At 57.8% G+C, this 23,036-nt stretch overlaps 2 protein-coding genes and 1 long non-coding RNA gene across 3 annotated transcripts; 2 read left to right on the forward strand and 1 right to left on the reverse strand.

Annotated features, from left to right (window-relative positions):
- The first annotated feature begins 2,784 nt into the window (after positions 1-2,784).
- On the forward strand, positions 2,785-5,634 carry LOC116660355. The gene is made up of 4 exons (XR_004315791.1): positions 2,785-3,500; positions 4,472-4,577; positions 4,910-5,037; positions 5,391-5,634. It is a non-coding gene; the product is annotated as an uncharacterized LOC116660355 (long non-coding RNA).
- Positions 5,635-9,622: 3,988 nt separating this feature from the next.
- Positions 9,623-12,210, reverse strand: MRPL36 (mitochondrial ribosomal protein L36). The gene is made up of 3 exons (XM_032469560.1): positions 12,194-12,210; positions 11,353-11,886; positions 9,623-10,360 (listed from the first exon to the last, which is right to left on the reverse strand). The coding sequence occupies exons 2-3, from the start codon at positions 11,607-11,609 to the stop codon at positions 10,072-10,074; spliced, it is 546 nt and encodes a 181-aa protein (XP_032325451.1). The 5' UTR covers positions 11,610-11,886; positions 12,194-12,210; the 3' UTR covers positions 9,623-10,071.
- Positions 12,211-12,334: 124 nt separating this feature from the next.
- NDUFS6 (NADH:ubiquinone oxidoreductase subunit S6) lies at positions 12,335-19,209 on the forward strand. Its single transcript, XM_032469576.1, has 4 exons — positions 12,335-12,503; positions 13,324-13,377; positions 17,871-17,993; positions 18,744-19,209. The coding sequence occupies exons 1-4, from the start codon at positions 12,372-12,374 to the stop codon at positions 18,807-18,809; spliced, it is 375 nt and encodes a 124-aa protein (XP_032325467.1). The 5' UTR covers positions 12,335-12,371; the 3' UTR covers positions 18,810-19,209.
- Positions 19,210-23,036: the final 3,827 nt, after the last annotated feature.

Genomic DNA, 23,036 nt, shown 5'->3' on the forward strand with positions numbered 1-23,036 from the left:
TGGCTCCACCGGGGGTAACCAGTTCCCTGAACTGACTTGTTTCTCCTGAACACGAGCTGCTGTTTGGTTCTAATGAGTGGCTTTTCCTAAAGAGAAACAATAACAGCGGGGAACCGTAAGGAGATTCTGCAGACTTGTAATCACACGTGTCAAACACCGCGCCGCGCTTTCCCTGGAAGGCAGAAGCCCTGGGAAATAACACGGGGCGGGTGCCGCCACGGTGCTGCCTTGACAGAAGTTAATTCTAAACTAAGTGTTCCCTGAAAGGAAAGCGGCAAACGTTTCTACATGTCGATCATTTGTCCTTGGAGGGCACGGAACAAATACGTTTTTTAATGCGCGACACCGGCATTATTCCGGGTGGCCTCAGGCTATGTGCTGTTTTCCAGTTTGCGGAATTGGAGGCAAAGAAAACAGCTCCGCATTAAGAGGAACGCGGAGTGCCAGCTAATCGTCGCCTCGTGGAAGTCACCTGCCAGCAGAGGCACGGGGCCCGGCGCCCGGAGCCGGGGGGAGAGGCCGGAGGCAGCACACGATGGACGGGCCTGAAACGGCGGGTGGCGGCCGTGTTCACTGGAGGGCTCACTCCCGGATCCAGAGAGGCAAACAGCGCCACCAGAGCGGGGCTCCTTACGGCTGGGGCACCCGCCACCGTCCGCTCACAGCCTCTTCTGCACATCTGGGGAAAGCCAGCTGCACTCCCCTGGGAAAGAGCACAGGGAGCAAATGCTGCACACAGGTTCAGGGGCCACAGAGCCCGGCTCCTCGGGGGAGGCACCCTTCAGAGGAGGGCAGTGTCTGTCCTGGGGCAGCTCCCCTCCCAAGGCCACAGGCCCCACGGGGTGGGTTAGCTCAACCCCGGGTGTCTCCTCTCCAAACTGGCCTTGGGATGTTTCCACGCTGCGGCTCTGGCTTGCAGCCACGCCCACACCTGCACTTTCTGGGAGAAGCTGGGGGTGGGGGTGCCCAAGAGGGGCCAAGGTGGGTGCGCAGCTGCTGCCGCGGCAAGCAGGAGTCCTGGCTGGGGTTTAAACTTGGAGGTGCCCTCACTTTTCCTGAGGACTGTGTCTCCATCCGCCTGCCCTGGGGCCAGGGTCCTGGCCTCTCAGCCCAGACTCCCGGGGGCCTTCGTCACTGGCCTCCAGCCACCCTCCTCACCCCCAGAACAGTCTGGGAGGGCCCAGCTCACAGGGCAGACAGTCCCCTGGACCTTGTTGGGGGGGGGACCCCGACAGCATCGCCTGGGGGACGTCAGAAGCTGACTGGTCCAGGCTGGGGCACATGTGTCCTCCTGCCCACGGCCTCCTGAGTGCCAGCTCTGGGCCCCCAGGACGGTGCCTGTGGGTTAGGGTGACGGTGCCTGGGGTTGTGAGTCGAGGAGCCGGAAAATGCAGCCCAGGAATTCCCGCAGAAACATTCTAGATCTCTGCCCTCCCCCTCCCCTCTTCTTCCCCAGGCCCCTCAGCCGGCCCCTCCCCCGGCCCCTGCCCAGTACCCCGGTTCCTGCAGGGATGTCCCCCTCTCACCCTGCCTCTCCTGCACTCACACACGCGCACAATGTGTGTGCACATGACTACGGGTCCAGCCGGGATATGGCCTTGTGGTCCCTTCCTCCTCCAGGCTGGGCCACACTCAGCTTTCTGGCCTGGAGGTGCCCTGACCTCAGCCCTGGGAGAGTCACACTCAACCCTGACCAAGTGGAGCGTCTGATCCTTGTCTCAGGAATGTCATGGGGACCCTGAAGGCAGCCCAACTAGGGTCCAGCTGGACAGCAAACCCTTGGGACAAGCCTGTGGCGTCCTCAGTGCAGGATCTGGCCACTCCACTCCCCTACCCTCCATGCTCCAAAATCTGCAGCTCGGTCAAAGCAGTTTTCCTCTGCTGTGCAATTCAGATGGGCACACTCATGTACAAACATGTCCACAAGCACATATACCATGTGAACGCACACACGCACACACATGTGCTCATACCACATGCATGCAGACACCAACATGCGAACACACACGTACACCTCCCCCCCACAAGCACACCACACAGTGCACACCCACCCGTGAGCATATGCCACACAGCGCGTGAAGGCATCACATATGTGCATGTGCATATATGCACACACACATGTGCACACACGTGCACACGTGTACCACTCACGTGTGCGCACACACACGTTCTGCCTTTCTGAAGGGGTCCCTTCTTTGAAGGTCGGCCGTGCCCCCTGGGGTGACCGTGTCCCTGGAAGGCCCTGTGGGATGGTCCTGAGTGCTAATCTGAACCTGGGCTCTGCACCCAGTGTTACTAAAGGTTCTGGGAAAGGCCAGGTGTGCTTGGAGGAACGTGTCCCAGGATGTGGTTTTTAAAACAATGTGTCACCCCTCTGTTTGCAGGTCACAAGGACCAGAGTCACTCCATGTCGCCCCAGGCTCTGTGTTGGAAAGGGTGGGCTAGTGAGGCCAGATTCTTATTAATGCGGGGAATCGGGGCTGGGAGTCTGGCTAGTGCGCCTGCTCCGCGGGCCCCGGCTCTCACCTGTAAATAACAGTGGTGGCAGGTCCCCTGTCAGCACCGCTGATGGACGGTCCCTTCCCCGCCATTACAGCCTGTGACTGTGGGAAAATTAATTTAAGTGGTAGTTTATTTCTAATGAATTCCACTCAAGCGGCTAATATGGTCCCTCAGTGCTATGGTAACCTTCATGGATCATTGCGTTATGTAAATAAATTCTACTTTACGCCAGTTTATTAGAAAAGAGAGTGAGACTGGGGAGTCTGGCGAAATCTTGTCTGCAACGTGCACAACGAACCCTCCCCAGAACTTTCAAAGGGGGAGAAACGAAACCGCGTCCGGAGTTCTCCCGCACACTGAGCCCCCCTGGGTGACTAAGCCACCTGCCTTCGTGCCCTGGGGGAGTATTTCCCAATTTGCTTTGTTGCTGTGTTCCAAGGAGGAAGAGGGGTGCTTTGGCCTTAGAACTGGGGTGGATTCCATAACAAATCTCCAAGTGTCTTCTCTGAAACCTCCAAGGCTGGCCTGGGGAGAAGTCTGCGGGCTGGGGCCCGGGGCGCAGGCAAGGACAAAAGGGGAGGAAAGCTGGGCAGGGCGGAGGCCCCCGCCTCTCCGTGGGTGGACGTGTGCTCCGGGGAGGGCGGGGCAGGGGGGCTTCGGCACCCCGCAGGGAGTAAGCGTGGAGCCACTCGCTGACCCTCCAGGGGCCAGTCTGTGTGCAGAGGGGCTCCGGGCAGAATCCGATGAGGGGCGGGGACCACAGCCGGCACCCAGGGGTGTTGGAGTTCACCCGACGACTTGGGGTCACCTCTCTGTGTTTCCAGCTCAGGCAGCCTTAACAACAGACTTCAGAGGGGTGGCTTAAACAACAAGATGTCCTGAGGCTGGACATCGGAGACCATGGTGCGGGTGGACTCCATCTCTGGCAAGCGCTCCTTCCAGATCTGCAGACGGCCGGCCGGCTGCTGCCCGTGTCGGAACTACAAACACAGTAAACGGTACGAAACAGCAGTGCCGCTGACCGCGTCCCCGCCCCCCAGAGGAGCTGCGCCTCAGTCTCTCCAACCTCTCTCCCCACTCTCCTGGCCTCCCCCAGGGCTGGTTTCCAGTGATCCCTCACCCCTGTCCTGGGAGAGCTGCCCCCTCACCCTGGGCTTGGGGGTGGCCGTCTCCCCATGCAGGCCCCAAAAGGCATCCTCCAGAGCCCCATCCACGTGCCTCAGGTGCCAGGCCGCGGGGTAAACACACGCGTGAGACAGGGTCGTGCTCTGCGGCAGGAACACCGAGGGTGTGATGGCAAAGGAAGCGGGCCAAGCCCGCCCTAGCCTGGAGCTGCTCCTGGCAAGTCCCGGAGGACCTGGAGGAGGCAGTGGCTGGGGACAGGCAAGCCGCCTGGGTTCCTGGGTCTGCATTTGCTCCTCAAGGAAGCAGGGGTCTGATCAGAGCTGGAGGGGCCAGGCCATTCCTGGCAGGGGCTGGCTTTGAGCTGTGGGGTCCAGCAGGCTCCGGGCACCATGTATGTGAGGGGCCCCTGCAGTGACCACTGGACCCAGCGGGATGTGAGGGCGAGGGGCGACCCGGCAGCAGCCTTGGTCTGGGGGTGAAGCCCCCAACCTCGTGGGGCATGGGTGCCCCTGTGTGTGGGCCTGGTTGCAAAGGACGTGCAGGGGCAACGGAGCCCCACTTGGCCACCCAGTGTATCGGGCCTTGGACCTCAGAGGTGGCCATCTTCCACCTTGGGCTTGGATTCTAGTTTCTGGCACCTGAAATAGAATTCAGCTCTAGAAAGATTACAGCTAATATTGAGAATATGCAAAAAAAAAATAACCTGTCACAAATTCATGGTAACAGGCAAAGGGCTCAGTCCACAAACTGTCAAAGGCTGTGGCCGGGCAGGATGGAGGATCAAGGCCACACGCCCTCCCCTAGCAGCTCCCTGCCCCCCCATCAACCCGTGTCCCCCACGCAGGACCAGATCAGTGTGGGGCCGCAGCCGCGGGGGCAGGGAGGATGTTGAGGACCAGAGCTCCTTCCTGCGGCGGCCCTGGACCGAGGACGCGGCCCTGCACAGTGAGGTGAGCACAGAGCCTGGGCTCCGTCTGCTGTCTCAGATTCAGACGCCCCGTGACTCGATGGCACTCGTGATTGGGTGACTCAGGGCTGTGCTCCTGGCTGAAGTCACCTCTGCATTCTTAAGGGGGCGAAAGGCCGGCTCAGACGCCGGCGTCTCTCCCAAGTTCTCTGTCCCTCTGTCATGGGAGGTTCTGAGATTCCACTTTTTATTTATTTATGTATGTATTTATTTTTAGTGTTATCTCAGGAATGTATTTTATTTTATTTATTTAGTTTTAAAATTTTCATTTTATTTTATTTTTTATTTCTTACTGCCACCACCTTGTGCCCTGAGGTTGCTGTTAAAATGGCAACCAGGCACCACGAATCCAGGTGCTGAGAGGACAGAGAACGACCGGGAAACCTGGGCACGGAGAGCCGCCGCAGCAGCCCGCAGGGCCCCCGACAGCCCTGCCCACACAGGTGCGCCACCACTGAGCGTCTGGCTCACACCGCTGCTGCTCCCAGCCCCCTGGGTCTTGCCGTGGACACAGTGTAGAGCTGAACACGTGGCTTCAGGTGACCCGGCGGGACTATTTTGCTGCAGGAACTCACACACCTACCAAGTGTTTAGCAGAGCGTGTGATGCAAAACGGATAAATCAGTGGAGTCCAAAGCCTGACTCACTGACCAGAGAAGACCCCTTTCTTCTATCGCGAATGTCATGTTAGGTGATTAAACCAATAGAAGTGCTAAGTGAAAAACTGTGGCTTCGTTTTAGGATAGGTGATTACACATTATTATTATTACTACAGAAAGAACCATTGTGTCTTCAGGCAGAAATCGGAGGAGAAAGCCACGCTCTAGACGTCCCGAGAGCCAGCGGACGGGCTGCCAGGGCTTCTGCACAGTAACCCCTATTATGTTGGGTAAAACCGCACCCCGGTGTCAGGAAAAGCACGCATCACTTTCTGAGGAGAAGGCGATGAATCTTTCATGATGCCAGCCAGGTGAGGAATCTGCCTGAGCCCCGCACGTGGGGGCTGCCTGGCTGGACCCCTGAGGCGCGCCGGGGCCAGCTTCCTGACAGCTCTTCCTGCGTATCCACACAGCCAAAGTCAATTTCTCATGCAATGCAAAACAGCTCCCTTTGTTCTGTAAATGTCTCATTTTTTTTCCCTGTGTTTTTTAAAACAGAAAAATGACAAGTAGGAACTTGGAGGAAAAAAAAAAACAAAAACCTGACCTCTAATTGGAAGTCATAACCACTGATTACAAAATGGGACAAAACGCCTCATGAATGAAAAAGGGAAAGAAAAATATTCATATAGATGCAAAAAAATGCCCTAAATCAAAAGTAACGCTTGCAATAGCTTATACCAACTTGCTGAGGAAATCGGGGCAGGACCGCGTGGGGACAGAATGGGGGTGCCCCGCGTTTGCCAACAGGAGCCACCATCCAGACGCAGCCTCAAGTTAGGACGGTGCACAAAACCAGGGCAGGCACGGGAGCTACAGGGCCTTGCTTGTAGATTCAAGGACGAAACCAAAGGGTGGTTCAGGAGCTGAGGGTCGTGCCCGATTCCTAGGAGAGAAACTGGCTCTGGGGTCCGAGAGACAGACAACACCGCAGCCTCGGGCGGCGTGCGTTTTGAACAATTCAAATATATCATCTATGAACGAGAATTTAAATGAAATTTGTTTAAAAAAATTCGATACCACTTGCAGTGCATTGAACAGCACCTCCCCCCCAAGTGTATGTCTACTCAGACTCTGAGAACGTGACCTCTTCTAGAAGCAGGGTCTCTGCGGATGTGATTAGGGATCTTGAGGTGAGGTCATCCCGCTTTCCAATGCTTTCACTTGCCAAGTCTGATCACTTGTTACAGCAGCGCCAGGGGAGTGGTCTCGCCCTCCCGTAAGAGCAGTTAGTGAAATACGTTAACTTCTTCCTTATTTTCCATCTTAAACGTGTACCCACTTGGCGTGCACGAGGGAGGGCTCTTTCTAAAGCCAGTCGGCACGTAACGCAAGAGAATAAAATACGATTCTACTCCTGTCCACCCTGCCACGCAGGAGGAAGGCGCACAGCCACCCGGAGCTGCTGTGTCAGAGCAAGGATTTCTCACTGAAAACACAACCCTGATGTTTCTCTCTCATTCTTCCCAAAGAATAAATTCTTCCTTACGATGAGAAAACTGATTCAATGAGTTCTTAAGGCTTTAAATGTTAAATTTAGGGAAAGTTCATCTTTTCAAGATCTAAATTTTGCAGCAACAACCAGAAGTCAAGAACGGCCTGGGTGACGGGGGGAGGAAGGATGGGGTCCTTCTCAGGAAAGCATCCAGAGGTCGGAGGAAGGTCTCAAACAGCCTGCCTGGTGCGATCTGATTCGAAAGCGTGTTCAGTCGGGTGGGGAGGGAAGTGCCTGCTGGGGGGTGAGGCGGGGGTGTGAGGTTCTCTTTAAATCTTCTTTGTGTTTATTTACATTCTTCTTTTTAATGAATATGTGTTCAAAGGTCTTTAGAGCAGAAATGAAAACCCTAAGGCCTCGGCAGGCTGCTTGCTAAGCTGACACCACGACGTCCACTCACACACGACGTGGGCTGGGGGTCAGAGACCACTTGCCGTAGAGAGTGTTCCAGAACAGGGTGGGCGAACGTCTTCTGGAAAAGGCCAGAGAGCAGAATTGTAGGTCCTCCGAGACGGCTGCTCAGCGTGCCTTGCAGGGGGAGCGCCCACCAGGAGCGTGTCCCAGTAAAACTTTATTGACAAGACAAGACAGGCTGTGGCCAGGGCTGCCCACCTCTGGCTAGACAAGCGAGAGGCAGCTGTCTTCTCCACCGCACGTTGCACGGTCAGAGCAGGGCAGGAGGGGAGAAGAGGAGCTACCATGTGACCCAGCAGTGCCCCTCACTCCTGGGTGTTTACCCAAAGAAAACAAAAATACCAAAAAAACTCTGTTATATGTGGAATCTAGGGGAAAAAAACACCCCAAACTGATAGGAGAGAGTGAGCAGGCGGCGGCCAGAGGTGGAGGTGGGGGCGGGCGAAGTGGGTATAGGAGGGGTCAGAAGATAAGATACAAACTTTTAATTACAAAATAAATGCACGTCCTGGGGATGTCATTCACCACGTGGTGACAGAAGTTAGTAACACCATAGTGCGTAATTGAAAATTGCTAGAGTAAATCTTAGAAGTTCTGATGGTAAGAAAAAAAATGCTGTAACTGTGGGCAGTGACGGATGCGGACTAGACTTACTGTGGTGACCATCCTGTAACACACAGACACTGAATCGGTGTTGTACACCTGAAGCTGATACACTGTTATATACATCAATTACACCTCAGGAAAAAAGACAGAAGCGTTTAAGAATGGATTATACTGGGTTCAAACATCTAGCGAGTTCTGTGGCTCATGGTCCAGTGACCCTGCAGCCCCCAAAAAGAAAGGAGGAAGGGAACCGTGCAGATGCGGGCAGGTGCCTGCAGCCAGGTGCAGGCAGGAAGTGGCTCACTAAGCCAGCTTAAACCAGAAAGGGGAGAGGGTCCTGGTGGGGCAGGGAGCTGCAGGGTCTGAGTGCAGAGCAGGGCCTGGGTCAGTCTCTCTTCAACGAGACCTGGGAGCTGCTCCAACCGTGGGGGTGGTCCTGGCGTGGGCACCTGGGTTGGGCCCCGCACACATGGACCCTGACTGGACAGAGCCCACAGTGTTGGCAACCACGCCTGCTAAGGAAGGGGCCACGCCCCCTGCAAGGGAGAGAACTGGGGACGGGATGGGGGCCTGCCCGGGCTGGGTGTCTCTTTCCCTCTCACACTCTTACACACTCAAATTCTTTTCAACAAGCAGATTGTTCACAAATTTTTACGTTTTCCTCCTAGGTATCAATTATAAAAGTAAAATATAAACATAATTCCTCAAGAAAAAAACCCAAAAACCTACAGCAAAAAATGAAGCCTTTCGCTCCATTCCCGCCCCCTCCTGCTCTCCCCTCCAGGGGCACAAATAATTGCTGTTTTGGTGTTTGTTGTCCCAGAACTTTCCTTACACTGTTACTTAAATATTTTTACTTGGAAAAACATGTGGTTAGATTCAAAAGTTTTTTACATAAATGAAAACATGCTTTGCACACTGATGTCCGATTTTTTTACATTTAACACTAAGAAATATGACCGGCTGGCATCTGTGACAGCTGAGAGCCCTGGCGTTTGTCTGAGGCCAAGTGCCCTCCCCTCCCGGGATCATGTCATCTTTGACTTAACCTTCACCCCCTCTGGCTTTGACTAGTTTCCATTCATCTGTCAAGACAAATGCTGCTGCTGAGAGCAGCCTTCTGGATTCTTCTTTGTGGGCAAGTATTTTGCTGATAAGGCCCAGAGTGGGGTCGGGAAGGACTCGTGTTTACATGTAGAAGTCGCCCGTCTGGCCTCTGGAGGCACCACTACCAGCGGGCTACAGGAACTTCTGTTCACAGCCAGCTTTCCACCTGGGGCACATCTAATGGCAAACACTCACTTCATTTAATTTTATTCTCATTTCCTGATTACTAGCGAGATCAACTGTAGTTCACGTGTTTGCTCGGACACCGCCTGTCCCTGTCTTTGCCCCATTTTTGTTGGCTCCTTTGATCTTTCTTACGGATATGCAGTGCCTTTTGTACCTGAGATCTTCACCGTTTTGTGCGGGCTGTCTGTGCATGGGTTTCCCCGCCTGTCTTGCTCTGTAGAATGTGAGTCTCCCCTTGGCCTGAGGAGCTGGCTGAGGCCCCAAGCAGAAGGTCGCGAGATGGACAGAATGTGTCAGAACATGTGCTCAGACCTCAGACCAAATTGAGACTGATCATTCCAGCAGAGAATGACTCAAAGCTCAGAGGCAACCCTGTGACAGGGGACATCAGGGCCCTGCATGTCACTGGCTCCAGGTCAGTCTGCAGAGTCCCTGACAGCAGTTCCACTGCCTCAGTTCACACCCACTGCACACACGTGTGTACACACACACACCACCCATGCATACACAGACACACGTGCACAAACTCTTTTCAAGTCTCAGACCAAGGATGACAACATGTTTAACTGATACCCAAAATACCTTTATGTATGTATAAACAAGTTAAACTTCCCGTGACTTAAAGATTTCTAAGGGCCTTGGGACAATTGTTGGGAATAGCGTTCGAATCCCGGGGAAGCAGCGGTGTGGCTGAACGCAGAGACAGGACTGAAAGCACCACGAGGAAGGTCTCTGTGCGGAGCCTGCTCTGACGCGGCGGGATCAGGCCAGGTTTCTCTCCATCCTGTTATGCCCTCTACCCCAGCAAACACAGCTCCTACAGGAGGCAAAAGGCGCGCCCCCCAGGTGGGGCTCTGGCCTGACTGGCCCTGGGGCTGCAAGAGGTGAGGTGCCAGCGGCAGGCCAGCAGATCTGAGTCCACAGGAGGTTTACACTTTTCCTTTCCATGAGGCGACACCACCTCCTAAGGCAGGGGCACGACTCTGCACGGGGCTTGGCAGTCCGGGGGCCTACATCTGTCTCTGCTTGTGCTTCGGGTTGGTCTTGCAGTAGACGAACCAGCGCCCGCGCCTCTTCACCAGGTAGCAGTCCCTGCAGCGCTTCTTGAGGACGCCCTTGGTCTTGAAGCCCAGAGCGGGCTGCAGGCCCAGCACGAGGCGGGCGGACAGGAGCGGGGCCGCAGGTGCGGCGCGCAGGGGCCCCAGCGAGAGCGAGAGGGGGCGACCGCAGAGACGGAGCAGGGGGCCAGCGGAGGAAACCACTTTCCTTAGGAGAGCAGCTGCCATGCTGTGGCTGGACCTGGGGGAGAGGGGAAGGCTTGTACGGCTTCCAGCGCCTCCTGCGTCCCGTTCAGACGTCCTTTCCCCGCGTCCCTGCGCTCGGGATCACGGGCTCCGGCGCCGCGCTCGGGGTCCAGCGCGCCCCGGCCCTGCCCCCGTCCACGCGACCCCGGGGCGGCCAGTCCGCGGGGTAGGGGGCAGGGGGCAGGGGGCACGCGGTCCGGGCCGGGGCCGGGCCTGCAGAGTCACCACCAGTGAGGCCGCTGCCCACTGCGGCGACCTCGGCCCAGAGCCCACCCGGGAAACCGAAGCCAGGGATCCCCGGGACGCCCCCTCCCGGAGCCCCGAACCCCAGCCTGCCCTGCCCCCAGCCCTGGGGACCCCAGGGACAGCCCCACCTGGAAAGAACGCACCCGCGCCCGCCGGCAGAGCGCCTCGCCAGCCCCTGCGCCTGCGCCCTCGCCCGGGCCTGCGCAGTGGGGCGGCGACGCTGCCGCCCGGACTGTTGCCAGGAAGCAAGATGGCGGCAGGGTCACGTGGCGGTCCCCGCCGGGCTGGGCGCAGAGGCGGAGCCGCGGGATGCTCGGGCCCGAAGGCTCTGAGTTTCTCCTCCGCAGACTGCATTCCCTTCCCAGGCCCCCAAGCCCTCCGCCCCAGACGCCCCCAGCCCTGTGGACCACCGGGAATTTTAGGTTTGGGGGTGTTCCTGGGAGGGGGGGAGGGGTGCAAAAATGAGAATTAAAGTAGGTATCTAGAATGAAAAAGAAGTCACAACCAAGTAGACGTTTTAAAAACTGATAAATAGCAACGTCAGAACAAAGTCTAGAAAAACCACATGCTTGTATTAAGTGGACATCCTGGGAGAAATGTGGCGACGCTCAGGAAAACACGTGGAAATAGGCCCTGATCCGAACCGGTTGCAATTAAATTTTTTTCCTCCAACATTTTATGAAAACTGTCCAACATAGAGAAAAGTTGAAGGACATTTATGGCGAACACCCAGGTACTCACTGCCCAGATTCCATGATGATACTGCCGCACGTGCCTTTCCGCGATGGGTCCGCGTGGACACATCTACTCTCCATGCACACGAAGGTGAGCTGCAGACGGAGTTCACCTGCGCGGCTCCGTGGCACTGCAAGGCGCACTGCTGACTTGGCAGAGCGCTGTGGCACCTGCCCAGGTGGTGAGCTCGGGCCTGCCTCTGAGCACCGATCTGGGGATACCTTTCCGTTCCGGGAGGTATTCTGTGCACTGTAGCCTCTCATCGCCTCGTCGGCTTCTCCACCTCCCCAGAGTCCAAGCTGTGGATGCCCTCAGCTTCTGAGGGGTGGGGTGCGTGACCCTACCCCAGCTCTAGGACTGTCCCCTGCGCCCATCATCCTCGCCCTTGGTGGGCCTGGCCGTGTAAGCTGACCCTCCCGACGAGTCTGTGCACAGGCGGTTTGGAGGAGGCCATGAGAAGCAGGAGAGAAGCAAGGCCGGAACCCTGAGCCGAGGTCCTGCCTGTTCGTGCTCCAGAGCAGCAGGCCTTTCGGGGCTGACCTGCATGGGGATACCATTGACTGTGCCTTACTGGTAGTTGCACTGGGCTCTGCTGCAGAAACCCCAAAACAGGTCATCCCCGCGGCCACACAGAAAAGCGCACCGCGTAACATGATGTACTTCCAACTTCCTCTCTAAGCAAGGACCCTTCTTCAATATTCACCAACATTCGCTATGTAACCCCCACATGATTATCGATTACCATCGAATGTAAGCACTGCATCTTCCGTATCCATGTTCCCTCGCCTGCCCCTGGTAAGTGGAGCAGTCACTAAGTGCTAACGTTGCACGCAGCTTCCCGCCTTACCCCGCCGGGCTGAGCCCCCGCCCGCCGCTGCACCTGTCCGCCGCACCTGCCTGACCGCACTGCGCCTGCGCTCCTCCCAAGGGCGAGATAAGTCCCGACCAAGCCGGCCCTGCGGAAGCCGTGCGCATGCGTCGGCGCTCGGAGCGTCGGCGCGCGGGGTCGAAGGTCAGCCGGCAATATGGCGGCGGCGGTGACCTTTCTCCGGCTGCTGGGCCGGGGTGGCGCGGCGGCGCGGAGCCTGCCCAGGGGCGCCCGGTGCTTCGGGGTGCGGACCTCACCGTCCGGGGAGAAGGTCACGCATACCGGCCAGGTAACCGCCGCGGCGCGGAGGGGCGCCCAGGTGGGCCCCCAGATCCCGCGGTCCAGTACCCTGTGTCCCTGGTCCCCCTGGTCCCCCGTGTTCCCCCGCGGTCCAGCTTCCCGGGGCCCCAGGCCCCACAGTCCCTTCCCCCAGTGCCCCTGACGCCCCAGGCCCAGCGCCCGCGGTCCAGTCTCCGGTGTCCCGCCCCGCATTGCTCCCGGCCCAGCCCCCGCAGGGGTACCGAGGGGCTCAGGCGTGCACGGCGTGTTCGCAGCTACTGTAGGGTCTGGTCCTAGAGCTTCTGCGACTGTAAAACAAGGCTGTTCCCCGGGGTAGCTCCTTGGTTACTGTGGGCAGGCTGCCGCCGGAGTCAGAAAGTGCCGATTGTAAGGGTCAAGTCTTATAATGTTTGTACAGTATTAAATACCACATTTTTACAACTCGGGGTCTGCTGTACCCTAAACTACAAAAACAGAGGTAGACGATAATTATAACCTGAAAGATGAGACAGTGGGTTCCTACGTTGTCAAGACATCACCAGGCAGGTTCAGAGAGAAGGAAGCTCTGGGCCCTGCCTGCTTGGAGGTTGGGGTGCCCCCCTCCCCTGAGCTGCTCTCTCCTCTACTCCCCCCCCTCCCCCGCTCCTTCCGGTTCGCATTACTGCCTGTTGTCCTCTTAGGAATCCTGCTGTAAAATGCTACACTCACGCCCCACGTGTGTGATCCTGAACGGCCTAACCATTAAGAAAACACTTTTCCTGTGAGGTTTATGATTGATGTAAGATACAGAACTGGGCAGTAAAAGTCACACACTGTCTTTTTCTTTGCAGGTTTATGAGGATGAAGACTACAGAAAAGTTCGATTTGTAGGTCGCCAGAAAGAGGTACGTAAAAGATGTAAAAGAGAGGTGAGCTCATAAAACTTATGTAACCAACAAGACATGAAAACTAATATGTGGACTTTAAGTAAATTCAGGTTGTGAGCAGTTCAGGAGCTCTGGAATTCTGTGTTTCTTCTAAACGTTAAACATGTCTGTTTCTGTTTTTTTTCCCCTAAAATACGCAGCGTGACGCCCTGCAAGGATAGTTGTGGGTTGTGTATAAATGGGAGTGACCTTTTTTCCATTTCTGTGTTACACTCCTTTTAAAAATTGCTCTTCCAGTCACTTTTGGAGGTATGTTTTCTGTGGTTCACACCCCATAGATTAGACTGGCTCTTTCAGGGACTTGAATGGTCAAGCTGAAGACGGCACGGGGTGGGTCTTCCCTGAAACACCAGTGCGACTGCTGGGCGCTGGGGTCCTTCTGCCTCAGGAGCCTGCTCTCTTCCTGCTTCCTCCCCTCGTGCCTGCCAGCTCCGGAGTCTGCACCCCCTCCACCGCCCTTCTCAACTGTCCCTGAATTGCGTCTCCCCTCTGACCTTGGTTACATCGTCCATTCCCGTGTCTGGTTACTACTTCCAGGCCCACTCTGGCTGTGGTCTGGGGCGGGGTGGGTGGCGGGAAGGAGTCTGGTGCTCTGGATGGAGCACTTCCGGCAGATGGGGTCCTGAAGCCCTGGGGCCAGCCTTGCGGCCTGGCCCCCAGCTCCCAGCTCAGCCTGTCACAAACTCCTCTCTGCTGGGAGCTCTCCCTTTGGCTTCTGGCTTCTGATTGTCCTTGCAGGGGACAATGGGGGAGCAACTTCAAACCAAACCAACCAAACCAAACATCTAAGATCAGAGCTAGTGAGGCCAGTGACAGCTGAATGGAGGAGGCAATGCTGGTGGTGTCCCCTTGCTGTGACCATCTGCTCACTCCGGTCCTGAACTGCTGCGACCCTTGACCCCATCCCCACCCGGGGTTTCTGGGACCTTTTCCTGTGGCAGATCATGAGTGTTGGGGGACACTTGTCCGTGTTGTAAATCTTGCAGCGGGTCTGTCACGATGACTAGGCACCCTGCTCTGGCCCTTGTTTTTACAACAGAAAGTGGTGTTTCGTAGTATTTAAAATTGTTTTTGTTTTCCAAGAGAGCATTGTTTTAAAAGACCTTTAGGTATACTGACAAGTTGCACAGAGTGTGTAGTGTTCCCACGTGCCCCCCTTCCCCCCGCAGTTCCCCTGTCATGCACATCTTGCCAGAATGTGCTGCCTTTGTTAGAACTGACAGCTTTGAACGCTTGCAGACTATTGATACTTTACGACTAACTCGAGTCCATGGTTTACCCGGACTCGGGTCCCTCTCTGTGTTGCACGTTCTGTGGATTTGGCCAAATGCACAGTGCCTTGTATCTGATGTTGTGGCGTCACACAGGGTCTTCCCCTGTGCTCCGCCTCCGCCTGCCTGTCCCTGACAGCCGCTGATCTTACTGCCCCTACAGTTCCGTGTAGTTTTAGAAACGCGTGCTCCTGCCCGTGGTCTGAGGAACAAGAGAGCAGGAAGCTGGACGGTTGAGCTGCCTTTTCAGGGGCCTGGGGCTCTTTGCATCCCCACCGTTTCAGGAACAGATGTTAATCATGGGTTTGGGGTCAGGTCGCAAGGGAGCTGCCACTGTGAGAGATGGGCTGTCCTGCGTCAGTTGAAGGTGTCAGACACCTGTGATGGGCCTGGGAGCTGGTTAGTGTGACCTTTGTGACACATTTGTCACTCGGGGAGACTGTGTATCATTTATGCTGAGGCTTCATTGGAGTGGCACATGGCTTCGTGTGGCAGAGGCGGGGAGGACATCACCCGTCCAGAGCCGTCATCGCAGGGCTGGTTCGGGGCTGGTAAACTAAACAGCGCCCGGCCGCGTGGCCGGTGTGACCTGGCGGAGCTGCACTTCGGGTAGCTCCCTGCTCCCTCTGCAAATAGAAATCTAAGGAGAAGCCTTACAGAAGTGTCATCTGTGGTTGGCAAGGCTTTCTGAAAACAAGGGTGTTGCCCACGTTCTGTGGGCTCAAGACGTCAGCTGGGAGAGGGTGGGGGCCCCGCATCTCCTTGTGAGTGAGGGACTCTGCTCGGGACCGTGCTCCTGGACGGACGGAGCCGGCAGGCCCCTGGGAAACAGCTGCCAGACTGACTGCTCGTCCTCGTTTCAAATGTTATTAAAACTGCATGGTCTCCCCCTGCCCCCCCCTTATTTACAGAGATTGGTCTGTGCTGACTCTCTTGTTTCCTCCTCTTCGCTGCAGCGTTTGGCCTCTCTCTGCAGGTGGGATTCTGGGCCTGCAGGGTGGGTGGCCCTGACCCTCCAGGACCCACCTGGCACAGCCCTTCTCACCTGTGTGATGGACAGATACTAAGATCATTCACCTCAGATGGCGTTTACTCGCGAGCGTCTCCTCTGCGTCCAGCCATCTCTCCCGTCGCTGTGTTGTCTCCAGGGGCGTCTGCAAGGGGACGGGGGTCCCACCCTGACTGGATTTGTCCTCTGTCACTGTGTCCCAATCCCATGGCCCTCTGGCCACCAGAGATGTGTGACCTTCAAGATGTGGTCGTGCTGTTTTCCATCCTGGGTGGGTTGATGGTGTGGAGGAGACACTGAGGTTTCAGAGGTGCCGGCGGGTGGGTAACCCTTGGAGCCCAGCTGTGGGACACAGACCTCGGCTGCTGACCCGGCGGCCACCGCAGGCACTTTCAAAGGGAGAGGCCGGGGCAGGGAGGGGTGCCGGGTTTTCCTCACGGGACTGTGGAGCACCTGGGGTGCAGGGCCAGCTGGGCGTGGGGGCAGGCTCCTGACTGGGGCTCCGAGGCACATCTGGGACCGTGTGGGCCCGTCAGCTCTGTCCTGTGCCCCAGGTGCTCAGGACACCATGTTAGTGCTGTCTCCCCCGTGCCCACCGAGGCCGACTCCAGGCGTGTCCCCTGTCCAGCTTTTCACGTTGGCCGCGGTAGGGGGTCGTGAGATGAACTGTTTGCCAAGCCAGGATGCGCGAATGGCTGCTTTGCAACTTTTGCAAAAGTGAAGCTGCGTGCAGTGGGGGGAATTGTGCAGTGGCCTCCCCCCAGGTGCCTGGTCAGTCCCAGTGCTCACGGCCAGGGTGCTCCCGGGCACCCCTGCTGCCTGTCCTGAAGCCGGGCTGGGACGTGGTGTCCTCGGGTCCGAAACCCGCCAGGGCACACCCCCAGAAGGTGTCACGTCTGCAGCGGCAGCGCCACACCTGAACTTAACCGTGGTTCTTTGAAATTAAGTATCTTGGTGGTGATAAATAGTCCCAATCGTGTCATATTTTTAATGATTTTGCAGCTTGTTGGACTCCGAATCCAAATGAGTTCTGTGCATTGTGGTTGTCAAAGTGCTCAGTTTCTCTTAACCTGCAGGCGCCCACACGTCCCTCCCCCCGCCTGGGGGGCCCCTGTCGTCCAGGGCCCACAGTGGCCTGGCCGCGGCCGTCTCTCCCGGCGGCCCTGCCCTCTGGAGGGGGCAGCCGGCTAGGAGGCAGCAGCGGCAGCAGATCTGACCCTAGCGGGGAGCTGCTGCGGTGGCGGCAGGCCCGTGGGCCCTTGCCTGGGCACTCCTGGCTCTGGTTCCGGTTCCTCTGCTGTGGGCGACCGTCTCCGGGTCTGCAGCTCTGGCAGGAGGGTCGATGCGCTCCCTGCTCTTAGTGTGAGCGCTGGTGCGGGGCGGGACCGGCTCCCCGCCGAAGGCGGCCGAGAGCTCCCTTCTTTCCCTTCATTTACCACCTTGAAAATAATGCGTTGATTCCCTGCAGTAAGGAAGCAAATGGTTTAAAAACCTCTCTGGGGACCATGGATGTAATCGTATTGTTGTGTTTCGGGCCTTTGCAGTCATGGTGCCCTCGTCCCCCAGGAGCCCTCGGGCCCAGGTGCCCTCGCATCCAGGTGCCCTCGCCCCCAGGACCCTCGCTTCTCAGGTGCCTCGTCTGTCACCCCTTGTGGAGCAGCCGTCGGGGTCTGGGGCTTCCTCCCCCAGCACAGCGTGGCTCAGGCTCACCTGTCACGTGTCCTGCCTGGGGCCCAGAACCAGCTGAGTTTTCAGAACCCTGTCCTGTCAGAGTGAGTGGGAGAGGCGGGGCTCCCTGCCCTGGGGCTAGTCGCTGCCTCTAGTCTTTTCCAGCAGGTGAGGGGTGGGGAACAGGCGACAGGCCGGTGGGGTGGGATGTTAGTATCCGCGAATCCAGTCAAAGGCAGGTGAGAATTTCCTGTTCTTGCAGTTCTTGCAACTTTTCTGTGAGTTTGAAATTATAGCCAACTGAAAAGCAACTGCGCACGTGTGTTAAGTTGCTGTGTGCCTGGGAGATGCACGGTGATGATACTTCAGTCGAGTGGAGCGGTCTGCGCCCTTCCTGGGAGTGCGCGAACATCCGTGGGCGCTGCCTGCGTGACTTTAAACTCCGTGCACGTGTCTAGTTTCTGCACTTGTCTGTACAGGCTTTTCTGTCTCTCTTGCTCCAGGTAAATGAGAACTTTGCCATCGATCTGATAGCAGAGCAGCCTGTGAGCGAAGTCGGGAGTCGAGTCATATCGTGTGACGGCGGCGGGGGCGCCCTGGGCCACCCGCGAGTCTACATAAACCTGGTAATGCACCGCCCGACCTGTCCTGTCCTGCCCACCCCCCACGGCACTCTCCCGCCTGGCCTTGGCGCAGACCGCACGAACGATAGGGACTGAGCCACGGTGTCCAGGGCACCTCTTGTCTGACCCATGTGTGATGCCCTTAGTGTCACCAGCGCTGCGCCACCTTCCTCCCAAACACGTGGGGTGTGTCTTTCCCCAGTAACCCTTGCCTCGGCGCCTGTGTTTATGTCCCTGAGGGATGCACACATGGAGCCTTGGAGAGCCGCACGCAGGGCAGGGGCCGAGGAGGCCCCACGCAGTAACGCCCGCGTGCGGGCGGGGGAGGGGAGGCTGTCGGCAGGACCCACCGCCGCCCCTTCTGCTGAGTCCAGGCTGGACACCAGCCCTGCGGGTGGGCCTCTGCTCGGCACCCTGCCCTCCAGTCCTTCCAGGGTGCAGCCTGCCTCGTGGGCTGGGAGGGTGGACAAGGACTCAGCCGTGGGGCCGGCAGTGGCTGCGTGCTGACACTTTTCTGTCCTTGCGGCATTGCTGGAGGTGACTGCATGTTCCAGGGCGAGGAGCCTGTGCCCCAGCAAGTCGGGTGGAGCCCGGGACCCCTGGCACAGCCACGCACGCCCGGCATTTGGCAGTGAGCTCAGAACTGCCCCAGCACCCCTCGGTGGCGGTGTGTACTTCTGGGGTCTGAAGTCTACACCTGTCTAGATTTGAAATGGAACTTAAACAGGAACTCTTTCCTTTTGAATTTTTTAGGACAAAGAAACAAAGACAGGGACGTGCGGCTACTGTGGCCTGCAGTTCAGACAGCACCACCACTAGGGCGGCGCGGCGGGCCAGCGAAGGGGGCGCTCTCCTGGACGGCCGCGCACGGCTCAGCTCTCCCCGACGGCTCGGAAGTCGCACATTCACCTAGGAGGGGGGCTCGGAGAAGGTCCCCTCTGTGGTCCTGTCCCCTCTGGGGTCCTGCCGGGTGCTTCTGGGCTGCGGGGAGGGTGCCATGGCCACGCGAGGCTGGAGCTCCTGGCCCGTCTCCGACCTGCGGTCACACTTTCCTTCCGTCTGATGGGTGGTCCAGCGTCTTCAGTCCCAGGAAGTTCAATATCCATTTGAAGGTGATGGTAGTCACACGTGGGCCGGGTTAAGTACAGTCTGAATATTTTAAAGAGTCGTAATTATGATGTATTGTAAAACAAAAATAAAAATAAGACTGAAGAAAGAAGGAGGAGGCTTGGCTGGGAATCGGGGGGGAAGGTGATGACAGGCCGAGGGGTCTCCCCAGAGCAGAGGCCTGGGTTGAGGAGAGCCTGTGGGTGGGTCACAGGGGCACAGTGAGTGAGAGAGCACATTCACCTGGTGAGAGGGGACACGTGGTGAGTTCTGATTATTGTAAATGAGGCGGTGAAACTAAACTTTAGAGAAGAGAAACCCATTTAAGCTTCTGGATGAAGAACAGAACCATAATGGGAGCTACCAGAGGGGCGCCCGGTGCTCCATGGTCAGACCTGGGAGCCGGACGACAGTGCCCACCGTCAGGGGTCCTGGGCGTGGCTACAGTGGTGTTCACCCGTCAGGGAGGGGCATCTCTGTGGACAGGGAGGATTAGGGGGCTGCTCCTGGCTCCAGGCAGTCCCTGGGGGGGGTGGTGAGTGGGGCCGCGCAGCTCCGTGGGCTGGTGTGGGCAGTGGGTACAGCCCCAGCTCCTCGGGTGGGAGCTGCCGGGCTGGGCGGTCCGGCGGTGGGCCTGGGCTGGCCCTGCGAGTGGTCTGGGAGGTGGAGGCTCGGAGAGGAGGTGGGGATGGGCGTCCTGGGGTCTCGGTGGGGCCGGGGGGGGGTGGTGCTAGGGGGAGCCTGGAGTAGGTGAGAGCCCGTCAGCCTGACCAGGGCAGTGGGTGCACGATGATTTCAAGCACTGAGAACATGCCTGAGTGGGAAGGGGCCGCTGAGGGGGCGCGGCTGGAAATGGGTGCAGAGAGTGCATGGGGTTGGGGTGACAGGTCCCGCACACAGGGAGGCCTCGGAACCTGGGCCAGACGGCGCAGCGGCCGGTGGGAGGGCCGGGCCGAGCCCCGGGCTGCAGGGGTCCTTCTGCCTGTGACCTGCCGAGGGTCTAGGCTCACGTGGGTGTCGGCTTTTGCCCGGTGCTTTCCCTTCACCTCTGGAACTCGGTGCTTTTTCCTGTAAGCGCCTGACGCAGTGAACTGCACTGATGGCTCTAAAGTGAACCTCTGTTTTCCCGGGGGAGCCCAGACCCTTCCCTGTGCTGTCCCCTCTGTCTGTCCTGAGGTCTTGGCACCAGGGTCGTGCTCACCTGCAGTTGGGGGGCCCCCATTTTCTGATCAAGAACCCCAGGAAGTCCTCTGGGCCTGGCCTGGCCAGCTGTGGGCAGACCGGCCGCAGCTCTGACTCCCGTGGTGGTTCAGGGCTCCGCTTTCTTCTCGAGCTGGTTTTGGTAGCTGGTGGCTTTTTCCCCTGGAATTTCACTGTTTTACCTAAGTTTTCAACGTTGCTGGCATGAAGCTGCGGGGTGTCTACGCTCCCGTCCGTGACAGAGGCTGTGCTCTTGGTTCTGTGACTCACCCGTGCCCGGCACGAGCCTCTCACGAGTGTGAGTCGTTTTCGTCTCGAACAAGACATCCTGCCTTGAGTCTCCTCTGCTGGTGTGTCGTTTGGCTGCACCGACTACATTAAGTATTTTCATGGTTTTTTTTTTTTTCAGTCCTTCTCAACATTAATGTATGTTTATGTTTTTGTCTCCAACATACAATATACTTGGTATATTGTACACTAAATACACCTGGTTTTTATACAGTTTAAAATCCTGTCTCCCAGCTGGAGAGTTCAGTCCATTTTTACGTCATGTAACGGCTGACGTGTTGAGGTTCAAATCCACCGCTTCGTTCTGTCCCGTCTGTCCCAGCACTTTTGTGCTTCTCTTTCTCCTTTGCTTGAAAGAATTTGTGTTTTCATTCTCTTTTCCCTGTAATACAAGTTGATTTTTCTTCAAAACAGAAAAGTCAGGTGAACACTGGGAAACATGATGGCAGCTCATTAGATTAAAAAATTCTTAACACACCAGTTGCAGTCGGTGTCAGCGGCTGCCTTTGCACGTGAGGACCACCGGGCTTCACCACCTACCCTACTCCCTTAGAACCCTCTGGGAAGGTCCTCCATTCCCCCATGGGTCCCATGTGGGTGGGAGGGGTCAGCCGCTGCACCCAGGGCTGGGGACCTGATTGCTTCTGCTGCTCCCCCCATCCCCAGCAATGAGCAGGAGTGGGTCCGCTTGACGTCCCCCTTGCACAGTCCCTGCGCTTCCCGGCCCTGCTTCTGCCCACCCAGTTGGATCCACCTGCAGGGCCGCTCTAGGGGGTGAGTGAGCAGGGATGGCAGGCAGGCAGCGGGCTGTCAGGAGTCAAGTGCACTTTCCCATGAGCCAGGCTGGGCTTGCCCCCCACGTCGTGTTTGGACTGCAGGTACGAAGGAGTTGCAGCGGGCTCTGCCGTGTGAGGGGTGTGAGGTCAGGGATCCACCCCAACCTCAGCCCCAAGTGTGCAGATGGGTGATGACCAGAGTCTGCCCCGGCCAGTCCAGGTGTGCACACCCACGGCACCTGTGCGAGGCCAGGTGGGTCAGGGCCTCGCCCGGGGCGCTGAGGTCACTGACATGGGGGTGAGCTCAGTGCTGTCCTGGGGGGCCCAGGCCGCCCCCTCTGCCTGGCCATGCTGGGTCCCACTGGGCCAGAACGAGGGGCGGGGGCTCCTGGGAGGGCTTCACCTGTACGTGCGCAGCGGTTCCCTGGTTTTATGGCGGATGTTTGATCTGGTTCCCCATCCTGCAGTGAGCTGGTGACTCACGTCAGCCCTCGGGTGGCTGTCATGGGTGCAGGGCCCCTTGTCCCGGCTTCAGTCACCTGCTGCCAACTTCCTTCTGACAGTACTAAATGGGTACTTTCAGAGGTAATTCGTAAGTGACACATTTCTAGGCATCCTGAGCAGTGCGATGCGGTCTCCTGTCTCTTGCCCCGTCCCGTCCTGCCCACGAGAGAATCGGCCCTGTGCCCGCGTGTCCACCCGGAATCACTTGCCGCTTCTCGGTCGGCAGCTCTGGTGTCTCGGTACGGCGGTGCTTGTGTTCAGGTGACCCTGGTTTTGCCTAGCAGTGGCCCCGGCATGTAAGCGTATGTGTGGGAAAACACAGCAGACGTGGGGCGGGGCACCGTCTGTGGCTTCAGGCCTCCTCTGGGCGTCTTGGAAAGTATCTGCGGGTGAGGGGGGGCCAGTGAGTCTGGGTATCCAGGCAGAAACGTGCTGTTTCCTGTGGCTGGTGCTTCACTCACTCTCAGGGAGGCCGGAAGCCTGAGTCATGGGGTCCCAGGGCCTCTCGGGGCCTCGATCCCCCCGAGGGCCAAGCCAGTGGTGTTTCCAGCCCCCCCAGCTTCTGGAGGTGCCCACAGTCCTTGGAGCTCCTGGGCTGGTGGTCCCCCGTCTCTGCCGCCCCTCCCCACGTCTTTGTCTCCACGTGGCCACCTTGTAAGGACACCTGTTCTTGGGTTTAGAATGGCCTTGTCTTAGTTAATTACACCTGCAAAGACTGATTTCCAGATAAGGTCCAGTCAGAGGTTCTAGGGGGGCGTGAGTCTGGGGGACGCTCACCCCCAGGACAGGGAACAGGGTGTGCTCTCACTGCTCTCCCAGGACAGCGCTGGGAAAGCAGGCGGGAGGAAGGCTGGGTTCTGCGGCCACTGCCCGGGAGGGGTGGCGGGGCTTGTGCTCGGATGCCCGCCGGGTGCGCAGCGCAGGCTCCACACCCGGGGACCAGCCCGCTGACACTGAGGTGGGCGTCACTGCCCAGCGCCCCCCCGGGGCTCAGCAGAGTGGTGCCGGGGAGCGGCTTCCCCAGGCGAGGAGACAAAAGTAGGGATGTTTTCTTTCTCTCTGTGAAACAATCTTCGGAATAAACACACACACTGGAGTATTTGCGGAAGAAAGTAAGTAAGTGGCATGGCCGCCTGCCAGTTCACCTCGAGACAAAAAAAACGGCAAGAAT

The sequence above is a fragment of the Camelus ferus genome, chromosome 3 (genome assembly GCF_009834535.1).
Source record: "Camelus ferus isolate YT-003-E chromosome 3, BCGSAC_Cfer_1.0, whole genome shotgun sequence".
In the NCBI taxonomy this organism is placed as follows: domain Eukaryota; kingdom Metazoa; phylum Chordata; class Mammalia; order Artiodactyla; family Camelidae; genus Camelus; species Camelus ferus.